Genomic DNA, 22,457 nt, shown 5'->3' on the forward strand with positions numbered 1-22,457 from the left:
ATTTAGCAGAAAAGCATGACTTTAGTAGAAAAGTCAGGAACCCTTGGAGTACAGACCTGCTTATGCCATTAATTTATAAACTGAATCATTTCTCTTTGTAGGACAAGAAAGGGAATAATAGATTAAGTGATTTCTAAAGAGGTTCTTGCATTCAGTAATGTAATTCTAGGGCTATATTCTTAGCAAAAGGTACAATATTTCTATAAGATACCAAACCATAGATCATGTCTTGATTCTCTGTCAATCCGAGGAGCAACAAAAAAATTAATGAATTGTTTTCATTTACAGCTCTTTTAATTATTAGTAACAATGAATGAACATCTTCCCTATGCTCAGTGGCCATTTGTATTTCTTCTTCTGTGATTGCCTTATTTGCATGCATTCATTTTCCTACTGGCATTTTTGTAAACAGCTTAATTGAGATATAATTCACTCATTTTAACTGCATACTGCATAATTCAATGGTTTTTAGTATATTCACAGAATCTGACAACCATCACCACAATTTTACAACTTTTTTGCCATCTCCCAGACCTAGGAAACCAACAATCTACCTTCAATCTCTATGGATTTGAATATTATGGACAATTCTTATAAATGGAATCATAAAATACGTAGTCTTTTGTAATTGTTTTCTTTCACTTACCTTAATGGTTTCAAGATTCACCCATGTTGGAGAATGTATCAGTACTTTTTTTTTTTTTGCCAAAAATAGTCCTTCAAATAGACACTGCATTTTAAAATCCCCTTGGTTAATAGACATTTGGATTGTTTCTACTTTTTGGCTATTATGAATAATGCTACTATGAATATTTTGAGTGTAAATTTCTGCACGGATGTATGTTTTCATCTCACTTAGGCTATACCTGGAAATAGAATTGGCACATTATATGGTAATCTATGTTTAACATTTTGAAAAAATGCCAAACTGGTTCCAAAGTGGCTGTACCATTTTATATTACTACTGACAATGTATGAGGGATCCACTTTCTCATCAACACTTGCTATTTTCCATTTTATTATTTATACTCATCTACTGGGTGTGAGGTTTATCTCCGTATGGTTTTGATTTGCATTTCTCTAATGACCGAAGACAATGAGCATCATTTCATGTGCTTATTTGCCATTTGTATATCTTCTTTGGAGAAATGTCTGCTTGAGTCCTTTGCCCATCTTTTAATGAGATTGTCTTTTTATTATTGAACTGTAAGTTTTTTTTAATATTCTGGATACAAGCTCTTTATCACATACATGACTTGCAGTCTTTTTACTTTGTCAATTGTGTTCTCTGAAGCACACACATTATTAATTTTGATGAAATCCAATTTTTCTATTTTTCTCTTGCCATTTGTGCTCTTGGTGTCCTTTATACAAAGGCTTTGTCTAACCCAAGGTCATGAAGATTTACTCCTATGTTTTCTTCTAAGAGTTTATAGTTTTAGTTCTCACACTTCGGTTTGGGACCTATTTTGAGTTAATTTTTATGTATGGTACAAAGAAAGGATTCAAAATGATTCTTCTGCATGTGGATATCCAGTTATTCCAATATCATTGTTGAAAAGACTACCTTTCCCCGCTGAATTGTCTTGGCACTGTTGTGAAAAGTCAATTGACAATAAATATAACGGTTTATTTTTTGGAATCTCACTTCTGTTCTATTGATTTATGTTTATCCTCAAGCTGGTATAATGCTGGCTTGATTAGTGTAGCTTTGGGAATTGTGAGTTCTCCAACTTTGTTCCTTTCCAAGGTTGTTCTGGCTATTCTGAGTCCCTTGCATTTCCATATACATTTTAGGATCAAATTGCCAATTTCTGCAACAAAGGCAGCTGAATATTAACTGAGATTACACTGAATTTGTAGATAAAATTAAGGACTATTACCATTTTCATAATATTAAATCTTCTAACACATGAACAGGATGTCTTTCCACTTCTTTAGGTCTTCTTTAATTTCTTTTAATAATGTTTTATAGCCTTCAGTGTGCAAGTTTTTTACTTTTTTCTTTTTTTTGGTCTTTTTAGGGCCACACCCACAGCATATGGAGGTTCCCAGGCTAGGGATCCAATTGGAGCTGTAGCCACTGGCCTACACCACAGCCACAGCAACACAGGATCCCAGCTGAGTCTGTGACTTATACCACAGCTCATGGCAACATGGGATTCTTAACCCACTGAGCAAGGCCAGGGATCAAACCCGCATCCTCATGGTTGCTAGTCAGGTTTGTTAACTGCTGAGCCATGATGGGAACACCAAGATTTATACTTATTTTGTTAAATTTATTCCTAAATATTTTACTCTTTTTAAAGCTATTGGAAATGTGTTGTTTTCCTAATTACATGTTTGTTTTTCTTTTCTTTCTTTTTTGGCTGGGGTGCGCAGCGGCTTGGTGTGGGATCTCGGTTCTCAGACCAGGGACTGAATCCGGGCTGCAGTGGTGAAGATGCCAAGTCTTAACCACCAGGGAACGCCCCTAATTACATGTTTTCATTGTTGACTGCAAATGTATGGAAATACAGTTTATTTTTATATATTGATCTTGCATTCTAAGACTTGTTTCTTTAGGATAAGCTTGTTCATTTTTTGCTGAACTTGCTTTATTAGATCTAATGGGTTTTTTTACTAGCTAACAGAGGATTTTCTATATCCAAGATCATGCTATTTTCAACAGACATAGCTTTTCTTCTTTTTACCCAGTGATCCTGGTTAGAACCTCCAGCACAATGTTAGGTAGACATGTTAAGAGTGGAATTCTTGTCTGTTCCTGACCTCTGGTGGGGGGAGCATTCAGTCTTTGACCATTAAATATGATCTTGTCTATGGGATTTTCGTCGATGCCCTAATATTATTAGTTGAGAGAACTTGTCTACCTCTAATTTGTTGAGAGCTTTTATGTTTGAAGGGTGCTAGATTTGTCAAGTGCTTTTTTTTCATCTATTAAGATGATCACATAGGTTTTATTTCCCCCTTCATTCTATTGATTTGGCCTATTACGTTAGTTGATGTTTGAATGTTAAACCAACTTGTACTCCAGGAATAGAGCTCACTTGGTGATGGTGTATAATCCTTTTTATGTGACTGGATTTGATTTGCTGGTTTTCTGCTCAGAACTTGTGGGTCTATATACATTGGTCTAAGTTTACATGTGATGTCTGCAATTATGTTTGCAATAATTTTAGTTTAAAAGTCATTAATCTTTTAAGGTCATGACTCAAAGCAAAATAGTTTTAATGGAATGAAGGATCATGGAACATTACTTCAGGGAGGCAAACTGGAAAATACGAAAGCACCAAAGCCATAGCTAGAAGCTTTGAGGAGGGACTTCAGCTTGACTGCCTGGGAACTATAAGCCAGCGGATGTAAAGCATTAATACATGGCCACTCGTGTCTAAAATCCAGCCATTTACAAGTCACAATGATTGCTTAACCTTTCAATAAAAAGAATGAGATAACCAGAATGAAATTTAAAATTTATGTTTTACCTACTTTCGGTTTTATTTACCTACTTAACATTTCAACTTTTTCCTCTAAAAGGAGTGAGCTGTCTGCAGAGGGGGTTAAATGGTTTATTTGCTGCCACCCCCTTTAATTTCACTTTTATTCCTTCCAAATCATATTCTGAAATGTAAATTCCATCCTAAACCTCTCCAGTGTAAAATTCTCCAGAGTGTGGCCTTTATCTACAACATAGAGGACTTCAAAGCCTTCCACCCTGCTGAGAAGTCTTACCTCTCCAGCTCCAGCCATCACCAGTCTCACCAGATCTAAGCCAATCTGGGCTCTCGGTCTCTTGAACGTAGCAGGCTCTCCCCTCATCCTGGGCTTCTCCTCCATTGTTTTCTCTTTCTCTCTCTAGGATGTTCTTCCTTCTACCCATTATACTTGGCTAACTCTCATCCCTCAGGGTCCAACCTAGGTGCTGTATCTCTAGGAAGCTCTACCTGACCTCCAAAATCTGGGCTACAGGCTTCTCTTCCAAGCTTATACAGCAATTATAGAACTTTGGTTACAGCCCTTCCCACCCTGTCTTACAACTGTTTGTCTGCATCCTTCGGGATACTAAGTTCTGCCCAGGTAGGAACCATGTCTACCTCAGTGCCTAGCACGCCAACAGACACACAGGAGCGCAAAATATATCTGCTAAATTAGTAAGCAAATACATGCACTAATACAAAATTCATCATAATCTATCCTTTATCTTTCTAGTCTCATTTTCTGCCACTTGATACCAAACACATATTTACACTACTTGAGCCACACCAAATTATGTGCAGTTCCCTGGACATAATGAGCTCTCTCATACCTTCTTTGCCTTTGCAGCTGTTGTCCCTTCTATAAGGAATACCTTAACTCTCTTGAACATTTGGTGAAATCCTATGAAATTCTTAATATTAATGATCACATTCCTAGGGAAACTTCCGCTGACTCTAAAGCATCTCTCCAAAGCCAGGCCAGTCATGCCTCCCAACCTCTGAATATCCTTATTTGTATTAAAGTGATCTCATCTGGAGTTCCCATCGTGGCTCAGCAGAAACGAATCTGCTCCATGAGGTTCAATCCCTGGCTTCACTCAGTGGGTTAAGGATCCGGCATTGCCGTAAGCTGTGGTATAGGTTGCAGACACTGCTCAGATCTGACATTGCCGTGGCTGTGGTGAAGGCCAGCAGCTGCAGCTCCGATTTGACCCCTGGCCTAGGAACCTTCATCTGCCGTGGGTGCCGACCTAAAAAGACCAAAACATATCATCAGTGATCTTAGCCATTCCTAGTGCTTAGCAAGGTGCTTGGTATATAGCAAATACTCATAAAAAGTATTCTAAGTGCAGAAGAAAATAAACAGGAATACGGGCAGATGGGCTATATTTAAGGATACTGAAGAGCAGACTAGGGCTGACTCTAGAAATAAAGAGAAAGGACCCAGGAAAATGTTTTGAAAAGCTCAATATTCCTTACTAAGGGACTAAACATACAGAGAGTAGAAAATGAAACGGACAAATGGTGCGTGATCTAAGTTTGTCTTTTTTTTTTTTTTGCTATTTCTTGGGCCGCTCCCGCGGCATATGGGAGGTTCCTAGGCTAGGGGTCTAATTGGAGCTGTGGCCGCCAGCCTACGCCAGAGCCACAGCAACGCTGGATCTGAGCCGCGTCTGCAACCTATACCACAGCTCATGGCAATGCCGGATTGTTAACCCACTGAGCAAGGGCAGGGACCGAACCCGCAACCTCATGGTTCCTAGTCAGAATCGTTAACCACTGCGCCCCCGTGTGATATAAGTTTGTAAGGTTAGAGAACATGACCAATAATGAGGGAACTGCAAGGGAGAAGATGGGCTTAACACCTACCAACAGATGCTTCACAAATATTTATTGTGGATCATGATCTTTTAAGTTTTTACACTGAAAAGATATCTGGAAGAGACACCAGACAATATGTTATAAAATACTTAACTGTACATGGGTGGGACGAGTAGCAATAATACATTTTAAACTTAATACCTTCCTAGAAAGGGTAAATTTTAAATAGGCACCTCCATATTATGTGAAAGGAAAACACATACATGCATATGCATGTATTAGTCCTCTGTATCATAAGAAGTGATCTGGTATACAAAAAGCAGAGTGAGGATGAAGGAGATAAAAGAAAATATATAGGAAGAAAAATAAACCTCAAGATACCTGCATATAATACGGTCTCTATGCGATCTTTAATGTGGGCCCTGCTATTCTCCGAAGCAAGAAGAGGCGCTGTCCCGTTGGGAGCTGGAACAACAAGTGGTCCAACTAGAAATGCACATGCTCCCCCAAGGTAACTGAGCATTGATGCAATAGCTGTGGCAGTGGCCCGCTCGTCTGCAGAGAACCACGTCGTTGAGAGGAATGGAGCTGCATTCATTACAGTCGGACCTGCCAATCCATTTAGCAGCTGTCCTCCATGGATTAATCTGGAATCAAACACATGCAAAGGCCATGAGGTAGTTGCAACAGGCATCTTCTAGACAAAAAGAAGTTATCCAAAGAGCGGTTAACTATGGCAATGAGAAAACATATCTGTGAAGAATATGACACACCTGAAAGGTAAAGCACGATGACTCTCTGTGAGGGAGATCAAATACCGACATAGTTACCCCTTATTCACTTCACAAATATTTACTGAAGCCTCTGATTTTGTGCCAGGTACCAAACTAAATACCTCAAAAAACCTGTTTCATTTGTTACCACAACACTATGCGGAAGCTGTTATTATCCCCATTTAAAGAGATGCGAAAGCCTCAGCTTGGTAAGACAAAGAGATCTGCCCAAGTGCTGAGAGGCAAACTGAGATTTAGACCCAGGTCTGACTCCCAAATCCATACTCCATGAGGCTGCCATTCACAAAGAGACCTAGGAAGTGCCACTGGCCTACATATAATATAGTTAGTTGAGCTCAACATTGCACACCTACTCCGTGCCATTTGATGGCAATAAAAAAATATATTCATTACAGTATCTTCTAATAGAAGAGGAATTTGTTGAGGGATCAGGGATGTGGTCTGCATCTAACTAGTTGAATGTCCCTCATGTCCCATTTGTCTTTGTGGGATTCCATGTCTTCTCTTATAAGATGAGTAGCTTAGTTTAAGTTCAATATACATGTCTTGAGCATCCATTAGGTTAAGGTAATCCCAGGATCACCAGGTCACTTCCAGTCCTAATACTCTGACTGGGACTTTAAGGGTTAGTGGAGAGCAGTTTCTTGCTTCCATTCCATTTGCTGTCTTGCTTGTCCTTCCTCTATATTCTAATCAGTGTTCTACCTGTTCCTTGCTGAACAGGGAACCTGAAAACCCTTTTCCCACATTTCTTCCTCCCCCCCAACACAGACATTCACATTCAAGGGTGGCCTTGAAGGAAAAAAGAAGTCAGGAGTCCAAAAAGCACAGACAAGAAAGGGAGGTGGGTCAACCTCTTCTGTCTTGGAGGTAGAGAAAAGGGTAGGACTAGTGCATGTGACATACACCTGATACTAATTTTTCTTTCTGTTCCTTCTGCTCTTTAATCACCATGTGGGTGTCAAATCCTCTTTTTAACAAGTTCCACCTTAAGCTAGTTAGAAAAAGTTTTTTGACTGCAGAAGGAAATAATAAACAGGCACTTGGGGGGGGAGCGGTAGGACCCTACTGTAGAGGCATAAGTGAGTGGGAAGTGAAATATGTGAATCAGGTTTGCTGAAATCTTTGTAAATGCTGGGAAAAATTATTCCAAGGCAAAATAGCTTCAAGCATCATTAATATTCCCAAATTAAGAAAACTAACGACATTTAAAAATCTTCTTGCGTAGGGGAACTATTTTCTAGATGACAAAAACAATTAAACTGTTTATAAACCAGATACCTCCTCCAAATGCCAAAGGATCCCAAGCTGTCACACAGCAACTTCATCACAGAAATATTCTTAAAACAGTGTCATTAAGTGGTTTTGATCGTGACTCCCTTAATCACGCCTCATGATGATACAACAATCAGACAGTGCATGATGGCTCATAAAGGTAACTGCTTGGATATTTAACACCTTTAATGAGCTGTTCCTGAAAGACTCATCTCATCTAGAAGGAGAAGGATTGAAACCAGTAAGTTTTATTCTGCCTAAAAACTAGAGTAGAAGGAGAACATGGAAGAAAAAAAATCTATTTTTAAAAAACACTTGATAAAACAATATGGATCCTGAAAGTTAAGGCATAAGACGCAAATTATTGCCATGGCTTAGCTCTTTGCTACTTCTCAGTGGAATCATGAATAGATTATTTTCTAAGCAGAAAACAGAGTCACAGAACTTGTGTGCTTGAGCTAACGTTAAGGATCATCCAAGTCCTGTTTACTCAAACCTCAGATCAGACTATTTCTCACCTGCAACTTGTACATCCCTGCTAAAGGAGAACCCAGAGCATGTACAACATGGTGCTTGGGACATTTCAGATGGGCTCTAAGTCTAAAGGGTCACCGAACTTGGAGGGCCAACCTAAAACATGCATTATCAATGTGAAAAGTCATGGCGAAAAACATGCTGATTTGGCGTTTAAAAATTATTCTAATTTAAATAATGACATGTTTTTTGCATTGGAAGTCACCTTATATAAATGCATTCCTCATGAACGAGCAGAGTTGGAGAAATGGGGCCCATAGGAAATTGGGTTGTCCTCTGAATTCATGGGAAACCTGGCAGGGAAACCCAGCCCCAGGCTCTTCCAAGCACCTTTAAGTTTTCCCACAATTTAGTCCTGTTCCTTCTTGCATGTGTATCCTAGAGTCCCTCAGGGCTAGCAGTTACTAATATAACTGGTTACACAAGCACTGTTGTCTGGTAATCACGGCAAACACCAATCTGTATATAAAGATTTTCATGTTAGCCTGACACTGTTTTCTGTCACCATTAACTTACCCGATTTTATAAAACTGTTTGTAAAAATACATTTAAAAATAAAATTCAGTTATGTATAAAATCTAGTTTTTTCATTTAATAATAATGCAAAGTTAGAGGGATGGTTTTTCTGGAAAAATTCTAGCCCTAAGCTACAATAAAATCATACAAACATTACCATAAATGTTTTAAAATGACAATTAAGGAGATGGAATAAATTATTCAATACAAACTGTATTATTTAACTCATCCAACAAACATGCATTGAATATTCACTGTCTATTGGGTAGGCACTGGGATAGAAATAGGTACATGGGGTTATAAGATTAAAAAGCTAAAGCTCTTGCCCTTAAGTAGCCCTAAGATTAGTTGAAGAGTCACCTACCAGCACTGTACCAGGAATCTAAAGAAAAATAAGGCAATAATTAGCCCTAAGGTCGTGAGGTCTGTGACAAGAGTACCAATGGATGTCCCTGCACGCCCTCCTTCTCTTCTGACCTCTGGCTCTGATCTACAACATCAGGGGCTTTGCATATATGCACATGGACCTGAAGGCCCATCAATCCCCTTCCAAACTGCTGTCCTGTAGGTGCTGCTTGGGCCCAGGGAGCACATCCCAGGGATACAGTTCACTCTTGGAGGGACAGACCTGGGAAAAAGGCATGTTGCAGGGATTCCTGGGGTCTTGTGTAGCTAGAAAGTACTGATGGGCAGGGCGGACACATCTCTTTGGCCCTAGAGGCTCCTTACCCCATAGGTAATGGCAAAGCTGAAGGAAAGCAGAATGGAATATTATGAGGCATGGAGCCTACCACAAGGACCCACTGGCAGTACTGCCAAAACAGTGGGGTAGAGAGGAGGAAGGTGTGGATGCTTCGGTAAGGTGATACAATAGATACGGCTGAGTGAAATGACTGGATGCAGGGGGAACCCATCCCTCTAAAAACGTCCAATAAATGGTGTGTTACAATGGTGGTCACAAGTTAAAGAAAAAGGTTTGAGATGAGAGACCTATGTGGAGGCCGGCGAACAAACTGTAGAATACCAGTATTTCTAAATTGTCAGAGGAAGAGGAGTCTAGAAAGATGATTGAGGAGGAGTGATTATAGAGGCAGAAAAAAATAAATAAAACAGGAAGGACTAGTATCATGGTAACTTTTATAGAAGACGAAAGTGAAGTTCTAACAGTTTCAAATCAAACAAAAAGAGTTTAACTGAAATGTAACCACTGGATTTAGCAACAAGGAGGTTCTCTGGTGATCTGAGCAGAAACAGTTTCAGGAGACTGCTGAAGATGGAAGACAGACTCGCGAGAAATCGCGAGAAAATGGAAGTTTAGATTTAGACTATTCTTCTAGTTTTCAAAAACAGATGCCGAGACAAAAATTAGATATACAAGCTGGACAGTATGAAAGGGAAAAACACCCAGCTTAAAGGAACAGCCCAAACTGAAAAGTCTCTAGGCCTTCGCATGCTGAAAGAGAAAAGCAACTTGCTGTGACTGTCTTAATGCTTTCTTTCAAAGCACTCCTGAAAGAAGCTGGCTTCCAGAACCCATACCTACTGATCTGGGCTGACTATTAAAAACAACAGAGAAAAACAAAAGAGGGAGTAATGCATGATATTCTGTCCAGTGAAGTAGCTCACCTAATGTTAACTGTTCTGTGTCATCATTACATGTTTCAGTTTTGTTTTGTACGTATCAGGTCAGGTAAGTTCCTTGCTGGTAAGGACGGTGACTTCTAAACTCCCCAGAGTGCCTTCCAGAGTGCGAAGGCTCTCCAGGGTCCAAGCACACGGAAGTGGGGTCACCGAAATATAAAACTAACCTGTGTTGTAAAACCCCCCAAGGTTCCACTACACACATCACATCAGTTCCTTGTGTAAATTTTCAAAAGCTCACATTCAATACAATGGTAAAAAAAAAAGTGATTAACAAATATTTGGGAAACAAAGCTTTTATAAAGAGGCACTGAGGATGGTAAGTGTGAGGCCAAGGCTTTAGGACAGTGCACCTGGGGAGCACAGGCCGAACTTAGCAGCCTGAGGATACAGTTTTATCTCCTGGGCACGAGGCTCTGTAGCATAAAGGGAGTGCTCTGGAAGCTAGTTAATTCAGGGGTCTAATTCTTGCTTCCTCCCCTGAAACTTCACACCTGATGAAGATGGCTGTACATGCATATTCACAGTCACAGCGGACTGCAGGTGTCCTGACCTTTGCAGGTCAAACTGTGCCAGCCATGCCAAGGGGCAAGGGTGCTGCTCTCCTTCATCCCAGTCTCACTGGTCCCTTCATTTACTGCCTCTCCTTGTCTCTCCATCCCCCACCCAGCTTCTTTTTCATCTTCTTTCGCTTGGGTCTTTTTCCTTCGTCCCTTTTTTTTCTCCTCATCTAGCTCTTGCCTGCATCTGAGGCCTAGTTTGTGCTGTCCCCATAGGCCAGGTGGAAAACAGGGGAATCTCCCTAGTGAGCTATGAGGAGAGTAGATCAGAGCTTCGGGAGTTCCTCCAGCATCGGCCGGACCCTGTGGTAGAAATGAGAAGTGGATGCACCCATCAGCCTAAGTACTGCTGAAGCTCCCTGGCCTGTGTTAGGCCCGGGGGCACCGAACACAACCTGGCCACGTCTGCTCTGGCCCATGCATCTCAGCCCTCGATCACTACTCCTGCCCACAGACAGGCTGAGGCTCAGGAGCATGTTGTGTGGCATTTGCGCAAAGCTGTGTTCCCTTTCATATTATTCAACATACGAAAGCTTTTCAAACAAATGCCAATAGCTAAAGTTCACACTGAAAACCTGTAGTGCACATTCTCGTGTATTTGACATTTCAGCTTGTATGTAATGATATTCTGGTATCCCAACCTTTGGCTTTCTGGCTTTCTGGAACAAATACCCATGGTTCTTAAGTTATTTTCTACTTAATATAATATGATAGTTTAGAATTAGAAGTTTCATACTTGGAAGAGACTTCAAACCTCCGCCAGATAATTGAGCCTCTTCATTTAACGGAAAAACTGGGTTCCAGAAAAGTTAATAATACATTTTAAATCACATTTATAATTTATTTATAACTTTCCTTCCTCCAAAAAGTTTTGGTGGGGTAGGAGGGGTCCAAAATCACATAACTAGCTAATGGCTAATCCAGGACTAGAAATCAAAATTAAATCTGATTTCATCAGTTCACAGATTTTTCTACTCTTCCACATGGCCTCCTTCTGCAGGTTCTCTGTTAATAACAGTAATGATAAAAATCATGGGTTGTTAAGATAACCCAAGGTTCTCAGATCCAAAGGTATGCACCAGATGGCATATTTTATTCTGTGTAGAGATGTACTTTATAAACCTTTATAATGAATACTATTGTTGATAACATCATAGAGTAGGCTTTTTGGAGACTGAGCATTAAGTGCTAAGTCTAGCTTTTTTTTTTTTTTGTCTTTTATTTAGGGCTGCTCCCGGGGCATATGGGGGTTCCCAAGCTAAGGGTCCAACTGGAGCTGTAGCCGCTGGCATATGCCACAGCAAGGGCAACCTACACTGCAGCTCATGGCAATGCCGGATCCTTAACCCACTGAGCTGGGCCAGGGATCAAACCTGTGTCCTCCTGGATGCTAGTCGGGTTTGTTAACCACTGACTAGCTATGACAGGAACTCCCAGGTCTAGGATTCTTAAAGTCTATGTATTTTTATTTAATATGAAATGATTTAGGACCCATAAAAATATATACCTCTAATACTTGATATGCCAATGGTTTACAAGCTTTCTCCCAATTCCTAATTCTTAATCATTCCATATCAGAATAAACTCATGTGTTATAAGATTTCCCGGATATTGAAAATGGGCAAAAGTGCTAGAAATAGTTTTGGTTTAGCCCAAGAAAAGAAAGCAATTAAAAGGGCCAGATGTTGTGAATTAATTACTGGAAAAAGGAGTTAGGAAGGGAGAAATAGAGTGAAATGGCGAAAAGGAATGAGCTTTCTATAAGACTTTTACCATAGCTTCAGTTTTCTTTTATGAAAATCTATTTCATTTTTGTATCCTTCAATGATTTTGGCCAATTATGGTCCAATTAAAAATATCTATTGCATTTCTACTATGGTCAAGGCACCTGCGGCTAAACACTAAAGGGAATATAAAGATTAGTACACTCTTGACCCTAAAGAAGCTTAGAATAATAACATATCAAGTACCAGTTATAGAAAAATTCATTTAAAAAAACAGTGAAAAGAATATTGGGTTAGATATCAAGACCTGGCTGCTAGTTTTAGCTGAATTTATTAATGGTATAATCTTTGGTGAATCACTTTTTCTGTTCCAATTTCCCAAGGGTACTTTATCTCACAGGATTTTTATAAAGGCCAATATGATAATCTCTCAGCAAGACAGGGGAAAAATGGATTTAGACCTGGTCTGAGAGAGATTTACCTTCCCCCATTCTGTCTCATAATATTTTTCTTATCTCATAACCTTTATTTTGTTCTCTTAATTTAAAAGTATATACACTCGAAGTAGAAGTGTATAGAGAAAGAAAAAAATCCCTAAATTCAATAAGCCAGTAACTCACATGACCACTACTATTTTGACTTTTCAGTCTTTTTTTCTTTCAGTTTTTTTTTTTTTTTGAATGCATCTCTCAATCAAGACTTAGGCAGAGGAGATCATAGATAGCATACTTAATACACAGTTTTATGTATTCAATTATTTTAATTTAAAAGAAGACATTTGTCATTTTCAAATTATTTCTTTAGGGTCAATAAGTCAAAGGATAAGAACACTTCAGGCCTTAAGAAATACACTGCAAAGCTGTATCTCAGAAGAATTTGACCTGATTTACATTCCTATTGATTGTGGTTAACAGTGCCTGCCTCACCAGCACTGAGTACCACTATTTGAAAAATCACACACACACACACACACACACACAACTAGGTGTGCTGATTTTTCCACTGCTGTTATTGAAAATTACCACAAACGCTGAGGCTTTATGACAGCACCCATTTATTTATCAATTCAGTTCTATAAATCCAAGTCCAACATGGGTCTCAGTAAGCGAAAATCAAGGTGTATCATGTCTGTATTCCCTTCTGGCTCTAGGGAATAATCTGTTCCTTGTCTTTTCCAGCTTCGAGCAGCCAGTTGCATGCCTTGGGTCCTGGCACCCTCCTCCATCCTCAAAGCTAGCGACAGTGGGCGAGTCCTTCTCACACTGCATCTCTCTGACTTCCTCCTCTTTCCCTCTCTCATTTAAAGACCTTTACGATGACAATGAGCCCACTCGGATAACCTAGGATAATCTCCCTATTTTAGGGTCAAGTGATTAGCAAACTTAATTCCGCCTGCAATCACAGCTCTCCTTTACCATGTAACACTATATTCACAGGTTCTGGATATTAGAACATGGACATCTTTGGGGAGTGGGGGAGTTATTCTGCCTGCCACACTTGGTAAGGCCAAAAGGCATCTCTTTGTTTTAATTTGCATTTATTTTTTTGACAACTGGTCTTTTTTTTCTATTGGTATATTACAATTTTTCTTACTTTGAATAAGTGCTTTAAATATGTGTACTATGTACTTGTTCTTGCTCTTATTTTGACAAACATTTTTTTCCTGTTGGTCAATTTTTTTTTTTAAGTATAACAATTTGTAATTGGTCAAATCTATCATTTTTTTCTCTTTATGATTTTCCTGTTATTCATGGTTTAGAAAAAAAATCTTTCCTATGTAGAGAACAGATAAATATTCCTATATATTGTTTTCCAACTAAATATTTAACCATTTAGTTCATCTGAATTAATTTTGATGCATGCTATGAAATAAGGCTCTAAAATGACCCTTTTCTCCTAAAAATAGAGCCAGTTTGCCTGTGGTAGAGACAATAAACTATCCCCCAGTGCCTATTCTATTCACTTTTAGTTGCAGAGCACCCCAAGTTTTTGCTGGGGTAAGCTGAAGTGTGTATTTCCAAGCTCCCCTTGCAGGAAGGTAGGGCCCTGTTACCAAGTTTGGGCTAATGTGATGAGTGCGGGAGGATTTCAAGGTCACCTCCATGAAGACAAAAATGCTCTCCCTGGTTTCCCTCTTGCTTCCTGTGTGATGAAATGTGACTACAAGCACTGATGAATCTGATTTGGACTGTCCTGCTGAAGTCATCTCCCTAGGGGAGTAACAAGATAGAAGGAACTTAGGTCCCTTTCTAGAAGAGAGTAGCCTATGCCCTGGCCCACTTTGCCAATTCTGGACTATCATATAAGAAAGAAATCCTATCTTGTTTGAGCCATTACATTTCGAGGCTCCTCATAAAAGCTCAACCATTCCCTGATTGAGAAATTAGCTCCAGAATTTGGATTCTGCATTCAGAAAGGCACTAACTTAGCGGTTAGGCTGCAGGCTTGTGAGATGCAGCAAAACCACTGTTTATGATTTCTTGGAACTGGCTGGAAAAAATCAGAACATTACTGTTTCCTGCGCCTTGTAGCTTTTAGGATGGCACCACAACAGAGGGAGGCAGGTAAGTGTTAGCTGGTTTGCAAGCATAAGTGGAAGGGACAAGAGCTCTGTTGAGAGAATTCTCTCTGCTCAAGGCCTACAATCCAGATTTAAGGAGAATCCAGGAATTTGAAGCCACAGGTTGCTTCTGTATCCTTAAATGGCAGGAAATAAAATGTTCTTCAGAGCCTATCCAGGAGAAAAGATCAAATGAAACTTCTTTTCCTACTCAGGCCTAACTTTATTTATTTAAAAAAATTTTTATTTTTTATCTTTTATCTTTTTAGGGCTGCACCCAAGGGATATGGAGGTTCCTAGGCCAGGGTTTTGAATTGGAGCTATAGCTAATGGCTTACACCACAGCCACAGCAATGTAGGATCTGAGCTGCTTCTGCAACCTACACCTCAGCTCATGGCTATGCCAGATCCTTAACCCACTGAGCAAAGCCAGGGATCAAACCCTCAACCTCATGGATACTAGTCGGGTTCATTAACCACTGAGCCATGATGGGAACTCCAGGCCTGACTTTCTTCAGATGGCATCCAGGTAGCCACCACAAAATTGAGGGGAAAGGCATGAGTTGAGCACAAAAGCTAGTAAAGGAAAGGAAATTCAGCACCTGTTAGAACCACAGTCAGCATTTAAAATCTCTGGGTTTGGCTACATTTACATGAAGGTACTGGATATAAAAAGAGCAGACGCTTACTATGCATTTGAGGGAAGTGGATTACCGAAGGCACTACAAAATGGCTCTACCAAAGTTTAAGACTGCTTGACTCCTAAAGCAATCCTCATGTCTCAAAATCAGTACCACAAGAAAGTGAAACACAAAAGCTGCGTGGCCCCCTAGAAGGGCATGGTAGCCAACATTCACTTCAGGTGTATCCACTGAGAATAATGGACCAGCAAAAGCCTTCCCGAGGATTAAGCCAAAAATCACAAAGAATGATCAAAGGAGTAACTCCCAGAGAGCCACAGAGATCTGACAGAAGTCAGAGCTTCTGGATCTTGAGTTGGATGCAATAACTGGACAGGACTGTAGGCGTACTCCATTGAGGAAGGATGAATATATTCTTTGCATGGGAAGATGGGGGTGCATGAATACATGGAAGCATTTGATAACAGAGACTACAGTTTCCGTCCATCCATTCTCCCTTTCTTTTGTTATAGCATCCTTGCATTTCAACTGGGGGAGTGGCTACCGAGTTACATTTCCAGCCTCTCTTGCAGAGAGGTGTAGCCATGTGACTAAGTCTGTACCAATGGGATGTGAGTAGAATTGATATGTAAACTTCCAGTCATCACCTAAAGATGTAGTCCTATTTCTCCTTCCTGCAGGCTAAAATGAAAGCATGATAATGAGCAAAGGACAAGGATCTCACCCCAAGGTGTGTCAGAACAATAGAAGAGTAACTCGGGTCCCTGGAACAGACCTGCAACCTGCCTGGAGCAGCCCACTACTTTTAGAACGTTTGGGGGAGAGAAGAATAAACTTCTACTTATTGAGCCTGTGTATTTTTTTTTTTTTTTTTTTTTTTTTGGTCTTTTCGAGGGCCGCTTCCTGCGGCATATGGAGGTTCCCAGGCTAGGGGTCAAATCGGAGCTGTAGTCACCGGCCTACGCCAGAGCCACAGCAATGAGGGATCCAAGCCACATCTGCAACCTACACCACAGCTCACCGCAAAGCCGGATCCTTAACCCACTGAGCAAGGCCAGGGATCGAACCCGCAACCTCATGGTTCCCAGTCGGATTTGTTAACCATTGCGCCATGACGGGAACGCCAGCCTGTGTATTTTTGATCTCTTTATACAGCTCAGCCTTTACTAATACACAGGCTGTCAATAAATATTAACTACCATATTACAAATTTAAATAATGAAATTTGGGAACCAGTAATTGTTAAGTGTATCTGTGACATTGTCCATTTTCCCATTCTCTTTTCAAAAGTGCTTACATTTTTTATTTTATTAATTAGGTATTGTATTTGCACGACATATATCCCTAGTTTGCATTTTAATTTTATAATTTCTTTTAAAAGCATAAGGGTTCAAATATTTATGTAGTCAAGCCTATGTATCTTTCCCTTTGTGATTTCTTTGTTTTTATACTTAAAAAAGCAATCTCAGAGCTCCCATTGTGGCTCATTGGATTAAGAACCTGACTAGCATCCTGGGTTTGATTCCTGGCTTCCCTCAGTGGGTTAAAGGGTCCTGTGTTGCCACAAGCTGAGGCATAGGTCGAGGATGTGGCTTGGATCTGGTGTTGCTGTGGCTGTAGCATAGGCTGGCAGCTGCAGCTCCAATTCAACCCCTAGCGTGGGAACCTCTATGCTGCTGCAGGTGTGGCCCTAAGAAGACAAAAAAAAAAAAAAAAAAAAAAAAAAAAGGCAATCTCTTTAGGGATAAGATTCATTTTCCCTTACACTATTTCATTTTAAATCTGAAGCTCATCAATCCATCTAGAATACATTTTAGTGCATGCTGTATGGTTAAGTATACAAATTTTTTCCTAATAGGTAACCATTCTGCCCAAACACATAACAGATAAATCTATTCAATAAAATATGATTTAGTAATCCTGACTTATGTGTTTACTATTATGTGTTAAATTATTATCATCTACTTCTGGCCTATTTTGTTCCTATAATCATTTTGCTGCAGATAAAATAACCTTTTACTCGTGTGTTCCTTGCGGTATTAAGAGGGAAAAAAAAACCAAAAAACTACAGTGGAGATGTCTTGTGGCACAGTGGGTTAAGGATCCAGCATTGTCACAGCAGCGGCCTGAGTCACTGCTGTGGCAGCGGTTTGAGCTCTGGCCTGGGAACTTCCATGTGTCGCAGGCATGGCCAAAAAAACAAAAACAAAAAAAACAAAAAAAAAACTCTGGCAAATCTTCATTTGGAATAAAAGAATAAACAGGCATTTGCAGCAGACTTTGAATATATTCTTCATAACTTTAAACTTAGTTTATTCTCAAAATCCTATCAATATTTGTAATTGTAATTATGTACAATAAGGAGAGAGAGAGAGTTATAAACCTGGGACTTCTGGGGTTCTATTTTATTTATTTACTCATTTATTTTTTTCACATGGAAGTTCTCAGGCCAGGGACTGAAGTTCCTGGGCCAGGGAATGAATTCAAGCTGCAACTGAGGGCAGCACTGGATACTTGCACCCACTGTGCCAGGCTACGGATAGAACCTGAGCCTCTGCAGAGATCAGAGCTGCTGAAGTCAGAGTCTTAACCCCCTATGCCCTAGTGCAAACTCCAGGACTTCTGGAGTTCTAACCCCAGTGATGGATACAGGGCTATCTGTTTTATGATTACTTCAATAAACTGTACCTAAACATCTTATGTACTTTTCTATATGAACAACAAAGAAAGTATATTGAAAAATTCAGGATTTCCCACTGTGGCTCAGTGGAAACAAACCTGATTAGTATCCATAAGGGTGTGTGTTCGATCCCTGGCTCTGCTTAGAGGGTTAAGGATCCGGCATTGCTACGGCTGTGGCGCAGGCTGGCAGCTGTAGCTCTGATTCCAATTCGCCCCCTAGCCTGGGAACTTGCATATACTACAGGTGTGGCCCTAAAAAGAAAAGAAAACAAAACAAAACCATATATGAAATTATGTGTCCTTAGAAGAAATGTCTCAGAAATAACTATATTTCAAAGACAACTGAAGAAGGAAAAAGTATTTTCCAAAACTCTAAAAAGCATTTTACATATCTTTCTATTCCCCTTTACCCCTGTTAAATGCTTACTATTATGAAGAGTTAATCTTCTCCTACCAATCTTTATCCCATCTAACCATCAGGCAGAAATGCATTTCTGAAACCTAACCTCTGTAGTTTTAAGAGTCAAAGTGGGGCAAATAAAATTATTAAATAGAAGACAAATCTTAATCTGCTTTAAAATAAGAAATTAAAAATACTATGTGATTATATTGTAGGATGGGCTAGCTCAGTACAATTTGCTTAATTACTCTTTTAATTGAGGATGCTATGCACCTAGGACAGTCATGTCAAACTTAAATGAGCATAAAATTAACTAAAGGAGTTTGTTAAGACTAAATGAGTAGGACTGAATGGGGGCCCAGGGATCTGTGTTTTTACTAAACAGGTAGTCTGTGGACCCTACTTTTACAACACAATGACCTGAATCCTATGTATTTTACAGAGAAAGTCTTAAATCTATCAATTATTCCTTTTTATATCAAAGAGTTTGTATTTCTGTACTGGGGAAATTAACATATAATCCTTCTTTGCCTTTCCTCTTCTTATTCTCATTGTTGAAGATCTGATTATAGTTTAGTCATTTTAGTTTCTCCTAACTGCTGTTTTTAGTCCAAAAGGTGACATATGCACATGGTAAAAATATTCCCAAGAGGAAAGAGTATAAAATAAAAAGTAAATTTCTCCCTCTTTTTTTTTTTTTTTTTTTTTTTTTTTTTTTTGTCTTTTTAGGGCTGCCCCTGCGACCAGGCTAGGGGTCGAATCAGAGCTCTGGTCACCAGGCTACACCACAGCCATAGCAACTTGGGATCCAAGCTACGTCTGTGACCCATTATGGGATCCTTAACCCACTGAGCGAGGCCAGGGATCAAACCCAAATCCTCATTGATACTAGTTGGATTCGTTACCCCTGAGCCATGACAGCAACTCTGAAAGTAAATCTCTTTCCACCTCAGACTTCTGGTTTCCAAGGTTTCCTCCCTAGAACCAAATAATGGCAATGGTTTCTTTCATAAACAGTCCTTGCCAGAGGAATCCCTCACACTTTCTTCTAAGTAAGAATGTACTAAACATAATGGTATAAACTTTGTCTTTTTATAAAACTCAACAAAATATAGCTTAGAGATATTTCTAAATCAGCAGTTATAGACCTTTTACTTCCTTTTCGTGGCTGTATACTGCTCCATCACTAGTCCTCTGCTGAAGACATATGGGTTGCATCCAGCCTTTTGCTATTATAAGCAAAGCACACAAATGTGACTGGCCTTACAAACTGGTAGAGCTTTACAGGTGGGCTAACTTTCTAGAAGGGCAAGCAATGGTTTAAAGGACATGTGCATTTTGAATCTGATAAATACTGCCTAAATGCCCTCCGAATAGGATGTTCCAAATTACCTTCACATCAGTAGTGCGTATTTTTCCCTACATCTCAGGCAACACAGTACATTACTACACTTTTTCATCTTTGCCATTAAACAGACATCTAATTGCTCTTTTAATTTTCATTTCTTTGTGATGAAGTTAAGCATCTTTGGCTAAGATTTGTATTTCAATTTCTATAATTACTTGCTCATTTCTATCGCCCACTTTCCTACTGACTTGCTATTTTTTTTGGACCAGAAAGAGTTCTTTTCAACTAAGGAAATTATCTTTTTTTTTTTTGGTCTTCACCGCAGCATGAGGAAGTATGGGGAAGTTTCTGGGCCTGGGATTGAACCCAAACCACAGCAGTGACAACACTGAACAGCTAGGCCACCAGGGAACTCCAGGAAATTATCCATTTGTTTATCCAGTGGTTTCATTTGATTTTAGGGCTGTAGGGGTGATATATGGAAGTTCCCAGGCTACAGGTTGAATCAGAGCTGCAGCTGCTGAACTATACCACAGCCTCAGCAACATGGGATCTGAACTGCACTTGTGAACTATACCACAACTAACGGAAACACCAGATCTTTAACCCACTGAGCAAGGCCAGGGATCAAACCCATACCCTCATGGATACTAATCAGGTTCATTTCCAGAACCACAATAGGAACTCCCATTTCAGTTTTTAACTTGCCTTTTGACTTTGTTTTGTAGCATATGCTAAATTACTAAATATATTTATTTTATTACTCAATGAATTTTATTACATTTATAATTGTGCAATGATCACCACAACCCAATTTTATAGCATTTCCATCCCAAACCATCAGTGCATCCCCCCAAACCCAACCTGTCTCCTTTGGAAACCATAAGTTTTTCAAGGTCTGTGAGTCAGCATCTGTTCTGCAAAGAAGTTCTTTGTGTCCTTTCTAAATTTTTATTTATTTACTTTTTTTTTTTTGTCTTTTGTCTTTTTTTAGGGCCTCACCCAGGGTATATGAAGGTTCCCAGGCTAGGGGTCCAATTGGAGCGGTTGCTGCCAGCCTACACCAGAGCCACAGCAATGCCAGATCCGAGCTGCGTCTGTGACCTACACCACAGCTCACAGCAATACTGGATCCTTAACCCACTGAGCGAGGCCAGGGATCGAACCTGCAACCTCCTAGTTCCTAGTTGGATTCGTTTCTGCTGTACCATGATGGGAAACTCCCCCCCCTTTCTTTTCTCTTTTGTATTGTGTCCTTTTTTTAGATTCCACATGTAGGTGACAGCATTTGATATTGGTGTCTCACTGACTGACTTCACTTAGCATGAAAATTTCTAGGTCCATCCATGCTGCTGCAAATGCCGTTATTTCTTTCCTATTAATGGCTGAGCAATATTCCATTGTATATATGTACCACATCTTCCTTATCCACTCCTCCATCAATAGCCATTTAGGCTGTTTCCACGTCTTAGCTATTGTAGAGTGCTGCAATGAACATTGGAGTACATGTGTCTTTGCGAGTCATGGTTTTCTCTGGATAGATGCCCAGGAGTGGGATTGCTGGATCAAATGGTAGTTCTATGTTTAGTTTTCTGAGGCATCTCCATACTGTTTTCCACAGTGGTTGCACCAATTTACAATTCCACCAACAGAGCAATAGGGTTCCCTTTTCTCCACACCCTCTCCAGCACTTAGTGTTTATAGACTTTTTGATGATGGCCATTCTGGCTGGTGTAAGGTGGTACCTCATAGTGGTTTTGATTTGCATTTCTCTAATAATGAGTGATGTTGAACATCTTTTCATGTGCTTTTTGGCCATCTATATGTCTTCTTTGGAGAACTGTCTGTTTAGAACTTTTGCCCATTTTTTGATGGGGTGGTTTGCTTTTTTTGGTAATGGGCTGCAGAAGGTGTTTATAAATTTTAGAGATTAATCCATTATCAGTTGCTTCATTTGCAAATATTTTCTCCCATTTTGTGGCTTGTCTTTTTTTTTTTTTTAGGGTCTCCTTTGCTGTGCAGAAACTTTTACATTTAATTAAATCCCATTTGTTTATTTTTGTTTTTACTGTCATTACTCTTGGAGGTTGATCTAAGATGTTGCTGTGGTTTATGTCAGAGAGTGTTTCACCCATGTTTTCCTCTAAGAGTTCTATCATATCTAGTCTTAAATTTAGGTCTTTAATCCATTTTGAATTTATTTTTGTGTATGGTGTTAGGAAGTGTTCTAATTTCATTCTTTTGCATGCAGCTGTCCAGTTTTCCCAGCACCACTATTGAAGGGGTTGTCTTTTTTCCATTGTATATTCCTGCCTCCTTCATCAGAGATTAGTTGACAGTAGATGTGTGGGTTTAATTCTGGGCTTTCTATCCTGAGCCACTGACCTATACGTCTGTCTTTGTGTGAGTACCATATGGTTTTGATGACTGTAGCTTTGTAGTATAGTCTGAAGTCAGGGAGCCTGATTCCTCCAGCTCCATTTTTCTT

General features: G+C 39.7%; 1 protein-coding gene across 1 annotated transcript in view; it reads right to left on the minus strand.

Annotated features, from left to right (window-relative positions):
• The window catches only part of DIRC2 (disrupted in renal carcinoma 2), a 105,644-nt gene that overhangs the window by 55,853 nt on the left and 27,334 nt on the right, over positions 1-22,457 (minus strand). The window contains exon 3 of the mRNA XM_013982378.2: positions 5,676-5,941. Coding sequence (XP_013837832.2) covers positions 5,676-5,941 — 266 coding nt within the window. The remainder of the gene's footprint in view (positions 1-5,675; positions 5,942-22,457) is intronic.

The sequence above is a fragment of the Sus scrofa genome, chromosome 13 (assembly GCF_000003025.6).
Source record: "Sus scrofa isolate TJ Tabasco breed Duroc chromosome 13, Sscrofa11.1, whole genome shotgun sequence".
In the NCBI taxonomy this organism is placed as follows: Eukaryota; Metazoa; Chordata; class Mammalia; order Artiodactyla; family Suidae; genus Sus; species Sus scrofa.